Genomic DNA, 13536 nt, shown 5'->3' with positions numbered 1-13536 from the left:
ATAATTTTAAAAGGCTAATTGATCATTAGAAACCCTTTTGCAATTATGCTAGCACAGCTGAAAACTGATGTACTGATTAAAGAAGCAATAAAACTGGCCTTCTTTAGACTAGTTGAGAATCTGGATATTACAGGCTCAAAATGGCTAATATCTATATTACAGGCCAAAATGGCCAGAAACGAAGACCTTTCTTCTGAAAATCGTCAGTCTATTCTTGTTCTGAGAAATGAAGGCTATTCCATGCGAGAAATTGCCAAGAAACTGAAGATCTCGTACAGTGTACTACTCCTTTCACAGAACAGCGAAACTGGCGCTAACCAGAATAGAAAGAGTGGGAGGCCCCGGTGCACAACTGAGCAAGAGGACAAGTACATTAGTCCTTCTAGTGAGAGAAACAAGACACCTCACAAGTCCTTAACTGGCAGCTTCATTAAATAGTACCCGCAAACCACAGTCTCAACGTTACCAGTGACGAGGCAACTCCGGGATGCTGGCCTTCTGGCAGAGTTGCAAAGAAAAAGCCATATCTCAGACTGGCCAATAAAAGTTTAAGATGGGCAAAAAAACAGACACTGAGACAGAGGAACTCTGCCTAGAAGGCCAGCATCCCAGAGTTGCCTCTTCACGGTGCTTTTCTTTCAAAAACAAGGACATTTCCAAGTGACCTCAAACTTTTGAACGGTAGTAATAACACACACACAAATACAGTTGAAGTTGGAAGTTTACATACACCTTAGCCAAATACATTTAACTCAGTTTACAATTTGACATTTAATCAAGAGTAAAAATTCTTGTCCTTAGGTCAGTTAGGATCACCACTTCATTTTAAGAATGTGAAATTGTCAGAATAATAGTAGAGAGAATGATTTATTTCAGCTATTATTTCTTTAATCACATTCCCAGTGGGCAAGAAGTTTGCATACACTCAATTAGTATTTGGTAGCATTGCCTATAAATTGTTTTAATTTGGGTCAAACGTTTTGGGTAGCCTTCCACAAGCTTCCACAAATAAGTTGATGGAATTTTGGCCCATTCCTCCTGACAGAGCTGGTGTAACTGAGTCAGGTTTGTAGGCCTCCTTGCTCGCACACGGCTTTTTCAGTTCTGCCCACACATTTTCTATGGGATTGAGGTCAGGGCTTTTGTGATGGCCACTCCAATATCTTGACTTTGTTGTCCTTAAGCCATTTTGCCATAACTTTGGAAGTATGCTTGGGGTCATTGTCCATTTGGAAGACCCATTTGCGACCAAGCTTTAACTTCCTGACTGATGTCTTGAGATGTTGCTTCAATATATTCACATAATATATACACACACACACACATATACACTGCTCAAAAAAATAAAGGGAACACTTAAACAACACAATGTAACTCCAAGTCAATCACACTTCTGTGAAATCAAACTGTCCACTTAGGAAGCAACACTGATTGACAATACATTTCACATGCTGTTGTGCAAATGGAATAGACAAAAGGTGGAAATTATAGGCAATTAGCAAGACACCCCCAAAAAAGGAGTGATTCTGCAGGTGGTGACCACAGACCACTTCTCAATTCCTATGCTTCCTGGCTGATGTTTTGGTCACTTTTGAATGCTGGCGGTGCTCTCACTCTAGTGGTAGCATGAGACGGAGTCCTACAACCCACACAAGTGGCTCAGGTAGTGCAGTTCATCCAGGATGGCACATCAATGCGAGCTGTGGCAAAAAGGTTTTCTGTGTCTGTCAGCGTAGTCCTCCAGAGCATGGAGGCGCTACCAGGAGACAGGCCAGTACATCAGGAGACGTGGAGGAGGCCGTAGGAGGGCAACAACCCAGCACAGGACCGCTACCTCCGCCTTTGTGCAAGGAGGTGCACTGCCAGAGCCCTGCAAAATGACCTCCAGCAGGCCACAAATGTGCATGTGTCTGCTCAAACGGTCAGAAACAGACTCCATGAGGGTGGTATGAGGCCGACGTCCACAGGTGGGGGTTGTGCTTACAGCCCAGCACCGTGCAGGACGTTTGGCATTTGCCAGAGAACACCAAGATTGGCAAATTCGCCACTGGCGCCCTGTGCTCTTCACAGATGAAAGCAGGTTCACACTGAGCACATGAGCACATGTGACAGACGTGACAGAGTCTGGAGACGCCGTGGAGAATGTTCTGCTGCCTGCAACATCCTCCAGCATGACCGGTTTGGCGGTGGGTCAGTCATGGTGTGGGGTGGCATTTCTTTGTGGGGCCGCACAGCCCTCCATGTGCTCGCCAGAGGTAGCCTGACTGCCATTAGGTACCGAGATGAGATCCTCAGACCCCTTGTGAGACCATATGCTGACATATGCACATTTGTGGCCTGCTGGAGGTCATTTTGCAGGGCTCTGGCAGTGCACCTCCTTGCACAAAGGCGGAGGTAGCGGTCCTGCTGCTGGGTTGTTGCCCTCCTACGGCCTCCAATTTGTCCTATTTAGCTAGCTTGCTGTTGCTAGCTAATTTGTCCTGGGATATAAACATTGAGTTGTTATTTTACCTGAAATGCACAAGGTCCTCTACGCCTTCTATTTTAGTCCTTGGCAACGCAGACGCTCGTTGGCGCGCGCAAGCAGTGTGGGTGCAATAATTGAATAATATAGATTTCAAAATGTATTTTGTATTTTGCAACGCTCGCGCACGCAACGCCAGCGGTGTAGTCAGCCTGTTAGAAGAGTTTCCACTCGAGTAGCCTACAATGGCAAAGCAATGCATGCAGACTGTACTTTGTTTATGGTCACTGAATCCAAAATGTTCCCACACAGTGGATTTGAAACACGGCGGTGACTCTTCAAATTTGCTTCTCTCTGTCTCGCTAGCGCTCGCCATTGTCACGTTGGAGCTGAGAGAATATTTGTTTTTAAGTTTCCCCTCTCKTCATGGGGCCCCTTTAGGGAGGTTTCCTACTGAGATGTCATTGCAAATCGTCCATTTTTTGTTTAAGGGGGAGGGGGTTGCGGTCACAGTGGCTGCCACATTTTGAGACCTTGCTGCGGAGTAAAGTTGTTCAGCCCTCAGGAGCCCCTAACAGCCTGGGGCCCCAAGCAGTTGCCTGCCTTGCCTGTTCACAAACTGAGTGTCTGGTTCTGTGGATCTGAATGTACATGTAGCCTGCAGCGCAAAAAGCTAGTTTTGGAAATTATAGGAAAATGACAGACATATAATTCSGCAGTTCACGTGTGCGTATTGAACCGTCGGGGTCGTACCGAACGGTTCGACAACATAGTGTGTACCGTTGCATCCCTAATATATATTTATACGCTCTGGAAAAAATTAAGATAGCACTCCAAAATTATTTGTTTCACTATTTATAGGTATGTGTTTGGGTAAAATTAACATTTTTGCTTTATTCTATAAACTACTGACAACATTTCTCCCAAATAAAAATATTGTCATTTAGAGCATTTATTTGCAATAAATGACAACTGGTCAAAATAACAAAAAAGATGCAGTGTTGTCAGACCTCGAACAATGCAAAGAAAATAAGTTCATATTCATTTTTAAACACCACAATACTAATGTTTAAAAACTTAGGAAGAGTTCAGAAATCAATATTTGGTGGAATAACCCWGATTTTCAATCACAGCTTTCATGCATCTTGGCATGCTCTCCACCAGTCTTTCACATTGACTTTATGTCACTCCTGGCGCAAAAATTCAAGCAGCTTGGATTTGTTTGATTGCTTGTGACCATCCATCTTCCTCTTGATCACATTCCAGAGGTTTTCATTGGGGTTCAGGTCTGGAGATTGGGCTGGYCATGACAGGGTCTTGATCTGGTGGTCCTCCATCCACACCTTGATTGGCCTGGATGTGTGGCATGGAGCATTGTCCTGCTGGAAAATCCAATCCTCAGAGTTGGGGAACATTGYCCGAGCAGAAAGAAGCAAGCTTTCTTCCAGAACAACCTTGTACGTGGCTTGATTCATGCATCCTTCACAAAGACAAATCTGCCCGATTCCAGCCTTGCTGAAGCACCCCCAGATCATCACCGATCCTCCACCAAATGTCACTGTGGCCTACAAGCCACAGTGTCTCGCACACACTGTGAAATATATATATCACACACACACACACTTGAAGAATATAACTTGTAAATACCTCATGAGCTTAGTTCAACTGTCACACTCCATGAGAACCCAACATATAAGCTTGTTTTTTTCCAATGTTTGTAAACAAACACTGTATAGCCWCATAACATGGTTAAAACAATAATTTTGATATCATGGATGGTCAGTCCTTGCATCCATAGCTGTCTATTAATCTGAGAGTGGTTACATTTCTACAGGCCCAGCTTTTTACCAAAACAGAGRCGGGGTGTTATTGTTTCATCTGCATATTATCAAGATATCAAAGTGTCACCAACAAAAAGGTAAACAATAGGCCTGTAGCAAATGCAGCATATGGCATTMATTTTTCACATGTAAATAGCACTTTCAGTAGTGCTCAAAGCATACCATTCCATGAGTGCAGCGTTTATTTTTAAACTCAAATCAGCCCAGCCCAATCAGTCCAGCATGACAACAAAATCAGAAACAGTAGGGCTGGCTAATAAATCCTTAGTTTTGGGGTCATGCTCAGGTAAAACAATTTGGCTAATCTATACTTCCATATTTCCATGTCCTATTCTTGAAGATCAAGGTGTATAACATTTATTGGAATGACTGGAATTCTGATAGACTTTGGTTTTTAATGTAAAGATAGAATTTAGTCGTATTATTATATGTAGTAGAAAGCGATGGGTTAGAAGAAGCCTACACAACCAACCCATAAAGTACAATTGAACATCCACATATGACCAGCTATGTAAACTTCAACATTGATTTATCCTGCAATAGATGTGGTTCAATTGGTAACATACATGTTTGTCTTCTTCTAACGCCTCTTAAGGGGAAAGCAATCTAAAAGTAATAGAATGTAATCAGATTACGTTACTGAATTTGGGCAATCCAAAAGTTATGTTACTGATTACAATTTTGGACAGGTAACTAGTACCTGTAACGGATTACATTTAGAAAGTAACCTACCCAACCCTGACTGTCATTACAATTGCGTCACAGGATCCTGGTAAAATTAAGGTTGTGTTGTGGCTAGCCACTGGCTGGCTCTGAATGCACTGTCAGCATGCAGCCAAAGTATATTATATATTTCCACTTTTGGAGCTAACTAGTGCTCTCAATTCATATCCTGATGTCAACAGCAGTTTTATTCATAATATGGGGGGGGGGGGGGRAATATATAAATATTAACTGGCTTGCTAGCTAGTGTTAGGTGGTCAATAAGGCTGAGCTAGCAAACTATAACAAAAATATAATTTTGGATTAGAAAAATTACTCTAACATACTCTGCATTTCAGGGATCACAGTAGCAAGTGCACTGTTAAATTAGCCATTTAAAAAAWTTGTTTTGGGATGAAAACCCGGCTTTTGGTTTTTGTATCGCTCTCATTGGCTTTTATGCGTYTCAGATGTGAGCTTGTCCGAGGTCTCGGACTCGACGACAGTTGCTATCCATTGCAGCGCTTTTATTGGTTGGCCAAAATTCTGGGGCGGGGCTTAGTGAAGGGTCAATTGGGAATCATCAGAATCATCTCTCTACCGGGTGTGTTTCCATGATCCGATCTCGACTTGTTTCCTCATTTAGTTTGAGCGGATGCTGTTTGGAAAAATGTCATGACAGCTGCTGTCCATAGAAATGCACCTCGCATCTTTTCCATTGATTACTTCTGTGATAGCAAAGCCCATAGAGGTCCCGTTAGCGGCAAGGATGGCCTTATAACATCTCTATGTTGTCCATCTACGGGGCCAGAACCGACGGCTCCAGATAAATCGATTTTTTGTTTTTTGTTGTAATTTTACCCCCTTTTCCTCCCCAATTTTGTGATATCCAACTGGTAGTTATCATCTTGTCTCATCCGCAGCAACTCCCCAATGGGCTCGGGAGAGGCAAAGGTGTGAAACATGACCCGCCAAGCTGCGATGCTTCTTAACACACTGATCGCTTAACACGGAAGCCAGCCACACCAACATGTCRGAGGGAACACCATTCAACTGACGACCGAGGTCAGCTTGCAGGTGCCTGGCCCGCCACAAGGAGTCGCTAGAGCACGATCAAGTGATTATTCTCCAATGACTTTGCTATGATGCAATATCAATTACATGGTCATCAAAACAATCCAGTCTCATTTCACCCCCCTCTCTGCTGCCTGTATGGACTGACTGAGTCAACAGTAACCACAACACTGGCTGTGGTTATTAGCAGCATTACGGACAATCAGGGCCGAAAGGGTGAGGAAATGTGCGGATATGAACAACAAGTAGCTTATATAATTTCATTTCCCCAGCCTACCATCCCCCCCTCCAATGTCTTCCCAGGCACAGCTAATCAGACAGTCTATCTGCACACAGTGAAGACTTTCATTCCACATTCACCCTCCCCTCACTGTCCTCCTCCAGTGGATGCCAACTAGCGGATGGATAGAGGACCCAGGCCAGCAGAACCAGCCAAGCCAAATCTAATAGAGAAGCCTATTTCCTGCTCCCAGCCTGCTTCTGATGGAGCAGCCTGCTTGGTGCTCGCTAGCCAGGCCTGCTCAGGGAGATGGTGGTGATGGACTCAGCCTCAGTCTGAATGTGGTGTGCTACAACTATGACCTAGCTGCCTCGCAGACAGACACGCCTCAATGTAGACCTATTGGGTGATACAGCCTTTGTAGGCATCGCATTGAGCTGTATTATTGTAGTATTGTCTTCTTAAGATCAAGACTATAGGCCTAGTTCAGATGAAACTGAAGAACCCATGGAGAGGATAGCTTTAAGACAACAATCTAATTTTGTAGGCTCTGTGGCATTTTGCACCTACTGCCACAATCCACTGTCTTTGTCCCGGTCTGTGTTTTTCTGTACTAGAGTCAGTAGATATGGAGACGGAGAGAGACAGASAGAGAGAGAGAGAGAGAAGCAGTGGCTCTACTCACCACAATCATTTCTGAGGGCTCTAAAGTGATACATTCACAGCCTCGTCTGCCCCCCAGCTGCTTGCCAAAGCTGTGGAGAKAGAACACACAGCACAGAGGACACAGGGTGTTAAACCAAGTGGAAGGCCAAGGCATCTTTATATGGCCAGGGTGGGACCACACACAGTCTAATCTTAGTCATCTAATCTTAGTCATTAGTCACATTTGTCATTTGAAATATGATTTAGTCTAGTTTTGTCAAAATGACAAACTGTGGGACATTGTTAGTCAACTAAATGCCCTTTCATTTTAGTCACATTGCATTTGTCTTGCCTCATTAACATAAACATAAAGCACTGACTTCCATGTGCACAAACATACATAGCCTTGTCCTACCAAATACATAGCCTTGTCCTTACCAACATACATAGCCTTGTCCTACCAACATACATAGCCTTGTCCTCACCAACATACATAGCCTTGTCCCCTATACCAAACATACATAGCCTTGTCCTACCAACATACATGCCTTGTCCTACCAACATACATAGCTATTGTCCTACACATACATAGCCTTGTCGCTCCAACATACATAGCCTTGTCCTACCAACATATTTTTCTGCACAGCATCCTATTTCTTTCCAACAGCAGAAATATGACAAAAACATGTAAGAATTATTTGACCATGTAAATTCCTAATTCAGCCTACATAAATATTGCMCATTACATACAAAACAAAGACACACACAAGCCGAGAGAGAGACAGAARAAGAAAGAAAGGCCGAGAGAAACACAGAGAGTGACAGAGAGATGGTGGCGCAAAGTATTATTTGTTGCACCTCCATCACTCAGTCGAGTCATTGTTATTAACGTTCCACAGACGCCGCAACCACATTAAGGTCCACAATTAGAACGTGGGCTAATGGGCTGTTTCGCCCAGTGAGTCACTAAACCTCAAGTCCAAATCGAGTCCCAAGTCCCCTGTGCTCGAGTCCAAGTTCGAGTCATGAGTCCCTATGTCTTAAGTCAGAGTCCCAGTGCTCGAGTCCTGGTCCAAGTACTGAAGTCTAAGTCACTGGGTCCACATTAACTCTAAATAAATGTATTTAACCAGTCAGATAAAGCATAGTGGCAAGAATTATGTAGTCAAATTGCTTGCTATCCCTTTCTCTCRGTGCCGCCAAAATGTTTGCATATAGGTTACTGGTAATGTTACCAGAGGTACGTTCAGTTGGAAAAACATTCTCGATCGTTGCAGATAGAAATTCTATGAATAGAGCCAACGTTATTCCTTAAACACGTCAGGCATGTTTGTTCTACATAGCATATTTCTATCTGAAAGTTCCAAAACGTTGCATCATGCTCAATGCTCCCAAAGTTATTAGCTATATCTAGCTAATGAGGTAACATGACCTAACAAGGTATAGCCCCMAAAAAAAGTTAACGGTTAAAAAATGGTTAACGGTTGAGCAAGAATACAAATTCAAAAAAATACAACCTACTTTTCTATAGCCTACTCAAGGGAGAGAAAAACATTGCTAGACTGTTGTTTTACTATTAAACTCAATCTGTGCTGTTAATATTAATTGTGGTCGTCACGGAAAAGCTCTCAATCTCTCCAAAAACTATTATCCAGTCCACTTAGTAGTCAGATTTTAGTCACAGAGATCATTTTAGCTAACTGAAATTAAAAATAACTTTGTTTAGTCAGTTTTTTCTGGGAATATTTAGTCAGTGATCGTCTCGTCAATTGCCACAGAAAAATAGGCGTTTGACAAATATTTGAGTCACTATTTTTGTTGGCGAAATTAACACTGCTGTTCAACACTGAATACACTTTTACATTGCAAATTAGAGACACTGCTTTTAGTGTCAATTTCAATGTATTGCAGTCAGTACTGATGTCTGTATCTAATGATGCAAAGATCGACCAGTTCACATTGACAGTTAGGCCTATTTATTTCTAACAGTGACAATATAAAATCAACAATCATTCTCCACTAATGCAGCTCACAGATTACTGCACATAGCCCATCTGTAATTTAGCCCAAACTACCTCTTCCCCTACTGCATTTATTTATTTATTTTGCACCCCATTATTTATATTTCTACTTTGCACATTCTTTCACTGCAAATCTACCATTCCAGTGTTTTACTTGCTATATTGTATTTACTTCGCCACCATGGCCTTTTTTTTTTGTTGCCTTTACCTCCCTTATCTCACCTAATTTCCTCACATTGTATATAGACTTATTTTTCTACTGTATTATTGACTGTATGTTTGTTTTACTCCATGTGTAACTCTGTGTTGTTGTATGTGTCGAACTGCTTTGCTTTATCCTGGCCAGGTCGCAATTGTAAATGAGAACTTGTTCTCAACTTGCCTACCTGGTTAAATAAAGGTGAAATTAAAATWAAAATAAATTGAGGTGAACTGGTATTGGTAATTTAGTAGCAGGTTAAAGTTGATGCTTGTTAACAAAATAAAGGATTGGTAGGAGGTTCACACAGCGAGTCAACTGTCTATTGAGGATTGAATCGACCTGCTCCCCTCCTCTGGACAATAAGGTCATGTTTGACTGGGATCACAAAGGAGCTTATTGATCTCGACACAGCACTGGTCTGTGTCCCAAATGGCACCCTATTCACTATATAGTGCACCACTTTTGATCAGGGCCCATAGGGTGCTGCTTTGAACAGATCCTAAGTAGGGAATTGGGTGACATTTGGGACGAAACACAGGGCTCAGCCTTTTCAATGGTTCCACCATAAAACAGAACAGGCCGGCTCAGATGGCTTTCACACTTCTCCCTTCAGACCAATCACATGGTGTAGTAGTATCACGTTAGTCAGCCCAATGACTTTCCCACAGACCTGGTTCCCCATTCACATGAATGGAGCTGTTCAGCTGTACAATGATTTTCTTACGAGATAGCAAAATAGTCAAACTACAATGAACTAAAATAAACGCAACATGTAAAGTGTTGATCCTATGTTTCATGARCTGAAACAAAAGATCCCAGAAATGTTCCATATGCACAAAAAGCTTATTTCTCTGAAATTGTGAGAACCATTTTGTTTACTATCTTTGTTAGTTAGCATTTCTCCTTGGCCAAGATAATCCATCCACCTGACAGGAAGCTGATTAAACAGCATGATCATTACACAGGTGCACCTTGTGCTGGGGGCAGTAAAAGGCCACTCTAAAATAAGCCGTTGTGTCACACAATGCCAAGTTTTGATTGAGCATGCAATTGGCTTGCTCACCTCAGGAATGTCCACCAGAGCTGTTGCCAAAGAATTTAATGTTCATTTCTCGACCATAAGCGGACTCCAACGATCRTTTTAGAGAATTTGGAAGTATGTAAAACCAGCCTCACAACCGCAGACCACGTGTAAACACGCCAGCCCAGGACCTCCAAATCCGGCTTCTTCACCCGGACAGCTGATGAAACTGGGTTTGAACAAACAAAGAATTTCTGCACAAACTGTCAGAAACTGTCTCAGGGAAGCCCATTTGCGTGCTCGGCATCTTCAACAGGGTCTTGACCGGACTGCTGTTTGGCATTGTAACCGACTTCAGTGAGCAAATGCTCACCTTCGATGGCCACTGGCACGCTGGAGAAGTGTGCTCTTCACGGATGAATMCCGGTTTCAACTGTACAGGGTAGATGGCGTCGTAGGGGTGAGCTGTTTGCTGATGTCAACATTTTGAACAGAGTGCCCCATGGTGGCGGTGGGTTATGGTATGTATGGGCAGGCATAAGCTATGGAAAACGAACAGCGACTTTAAAACGTGGCACCGTCATAGAATGCCACCTTTCCAACAAGTCACTTCGTCAAATTTCTGCCCTGCTAGAGCTGCYCATCAACTGTAAGTGCTGTTATTGAGAAGTGGAAACCAGGAGCAACAATGGCTCAGTCGCGAAGTGGTAGGCCACACAAGCTCACAGAACGGGACTGCCGAGTGCTGAAGCGCGTAGCACATATAAATAGTCTGTGCTCATTTGCAACACTCACTACCAAGGTACAAACTAACTCTGGAAGCAACGTAAGCACAAGAACTGTTCGTCAGGAGCTTCATGAAATGGGTTTCAATGGCCGAGCAGTCGCACACAAGCCCAAGACCACCATRCGCAATGCCAAGCATCGGCTTGAGTGGTGTAAAGCTCGCCGCCATTGGACTCTGGAGCAGTGGAAACGCGTTCACCTTCTGGCAGTCCGACGGACAAATCTGGGTTTGGCGGATGCCAGGAGAACAATACCTGCCCCAATGCATAGTGCCAACTGTACAGTTTGGTGTTGGAGGAATAATGGTCTAGGGCTGATTTTCATGGTTCAAGCTAGGGCCCTTAGTTCCAGTGAAGGGAAATCTTAACGCTACAGTATACAGTGACATTCTAGAAGATTCTGTGCGTCCAACTTTGTGGCAACAGTTTGGAAAAGGCCCTTTCCCATTTCAGCATAACAACGCCCCTGTGCACAAAGCGAGGTCCATACAGAAATGGTTTGTCGACATCGGTGTGGAAGAACTTGACTGGCCTGCACAGAGCCCTGACCTCAACCCTATTAACACCTTTGGGCTGAATTGTAACGCTGACTGTGAGCCAGGCCTAATTGCCCAACATCAGTGCCCAACCTCACTAATGCTCGTGRCTGAATGGAAGCAAGACCCTGCAGCAAATGTTACCACATCTAGTGGAAAGCCTTCCCAGAAGAGTGGGGGCTTTTATAGCARCAAAAGGGGGGTCCAACTTCATATTAATGCCCATGATTTTGGAAGATGTTCGACAAGCAGGTGTCCAAATACTTTTGGTCATGCAGTGAATCTGTGACCAGCAGATGCATATCTGCATTCCCAGTGAAATCTATAGATTAGCTCGGGCCTAATGCATTTATTTCAATTGACTGATTTCCTTACATGAACTCTAAATCAGTAAAATCTTTTAACTTGTTGCGTTTATTTTTGTTCAGTTTAATTCAACCCAATGAGAATTGGGAGATGAGGGATCCCTTTGTTTCAGCTTTCCATCTACTAATAGAATCGTCTTCACACATTTTTATATTTTGTCACTTAATTTCTTCATCTTCACGGCGGTGTCACATCTCAATCAATAGCACAATCCATCTAAAATCAGAGAGGAAGCAGAATGCGCCAAAAATACCCGTGCTCCAATTAACAGTGAGAAAGTGAGAGATTCAGTGCTTTCAATTATGAGATGTGGTGAGCAGGGAGAGGGCCCAAATCTGTAACTCCTATTCTTCTAACTTGCGTCCCAAATGGTACCCTATTCCCTTTATACTGCACTGCTTTTCACCTGGGCCCATAGCGTACCCTATTCCCATAGGGCTCTAGTCAAAAGTAGTACACTATATAGGAAATAGGGTACCATTTGGGAYGCATTCCTACTCTCCCAGACCAAAGAGAGAGAGCCATATTCATTCTATCAATTCTTTAATCATGGATGGTTTCACACAACGAAACCAGCACATGTTTCTGGTCCAATGAAAGAAAGTGCGTCTTCATTTAGTGTTCGGCGATAAAGAACGTTCAAACGCTTAAATTCCTGAGAATGGAACCCACCACCCTACAAAGGGAACCATTACGTAAACATTTGTATATATCAAAGCTCATGCGTCAATTCATTGTACCGGGTCTGGTATCTTGACGTCGTCGACACGGGCAGTGTGTGACCACAACTTCCACTGCTGCGACAGGCCTATGTCCCAAAATCATGGTCAAAGCAGAGAGCCTGGGGCACTACTTAGGGACTATTCTAGTCACAGGTACTTGTTCCTGGAAAAGGGAACAGTGCATTAAACATAGAAGTGAATTTCCATTTTCCTCCAGAATACTGATGCATCTCTCGCTCTCAGCGAGGGAGTAAGTCTGCTGTGAGAGCAGGACGTTAGCCTTGCTTTGACAACTCTCTCCACACTCYAGTGAGGCTGGGACCAGCCTGGTGCAGCCTGTCAGCCAATGGGAGATGCTGCCTGCCAGTGAGATGCTGCCTGCCAGTGGGGCCCGAAATTATTGACACCCTTGATAAAAATGACAGTATCATGAATAATGTATTGTCATTGTATACAGTCATTGTATATACAGTCATTGTATCAAGGTAGTCAATGCATAGACTGTGGAGTCCTTTAGGAGAGGCATTGTGTGCGTTTGTCCATATAGGGGGGGTGGGCGACTCTTGCACACATGATTTCATCTGCTTTGGCATGTACAGTATCTGGGATGAGTGGGGGGGTTGGAGAGGAGGAGGGTAGTCAAGAGAAGTTGGCTAACCTCCATGTAGTGTTTTCCTTTCATACTATTAAACAAGCCAGTCAATTAAACTCCTACAGCCCCTTTAGTCTATGTCAGGGGTAGGCAACCCTGTACCCCGAGTGCCACAGGATGTTGTTCTAACAAGGCACAACACCTGACCAACTGAGCTAATTGATCAATTTATTGATTACCTAAATTCAACACACCTGGTCTTCCAGGTCCCTTTTACATCAAAAACATGGAGGTTGCCTAACCCTGGTCTACATTATTGAGCAGGAATACTAATGATATTCTAAT

General features: G+C 43.4%; 1 protein-coding gene across 1 annotated transcript in view; it reads right to left on the bottom strand.

Moving 5' to 3' along the window:
* Positions 1-13536, bottom strand: part of LOC111950476 (rap guanine nucleotide exchange factor 6) — a 209103-nt gene that overhangs the window by 145840 nt on the left and 49727 nt on the right. The window contains exon 5 of the mRNA XM_070434292.1: positions 6987-7056. Within this exon, the coding sequence (XP_070290393.1) occupies positions 6987-7056 (70 nt within the window). The remainder of the gene's footprint in view (positions 1-6986; positions 7057-13536) is intronic.

This window comes from Salvelinus sp. IW2-2015, linkage group LG23 (assembly GCF_002910315.2).
Source record: "Salvelinus sp. IW2-2015 linkage group LG23, ASM291031v2, whole genome shotgun sequence".
Classification (NCBI taxonomy): domain Eukaryota; kingdom Metazoa; phylum Chordata; class Actinopteri; order Salmoniformes; family Salmonidae; genus Salvelinus; species Salvelinus sp. IW2-2015.
Note: the sequence above shows the minus strand (reverse complement) of the source record. Positions and strands in the feature narration are given on the sequence as shown.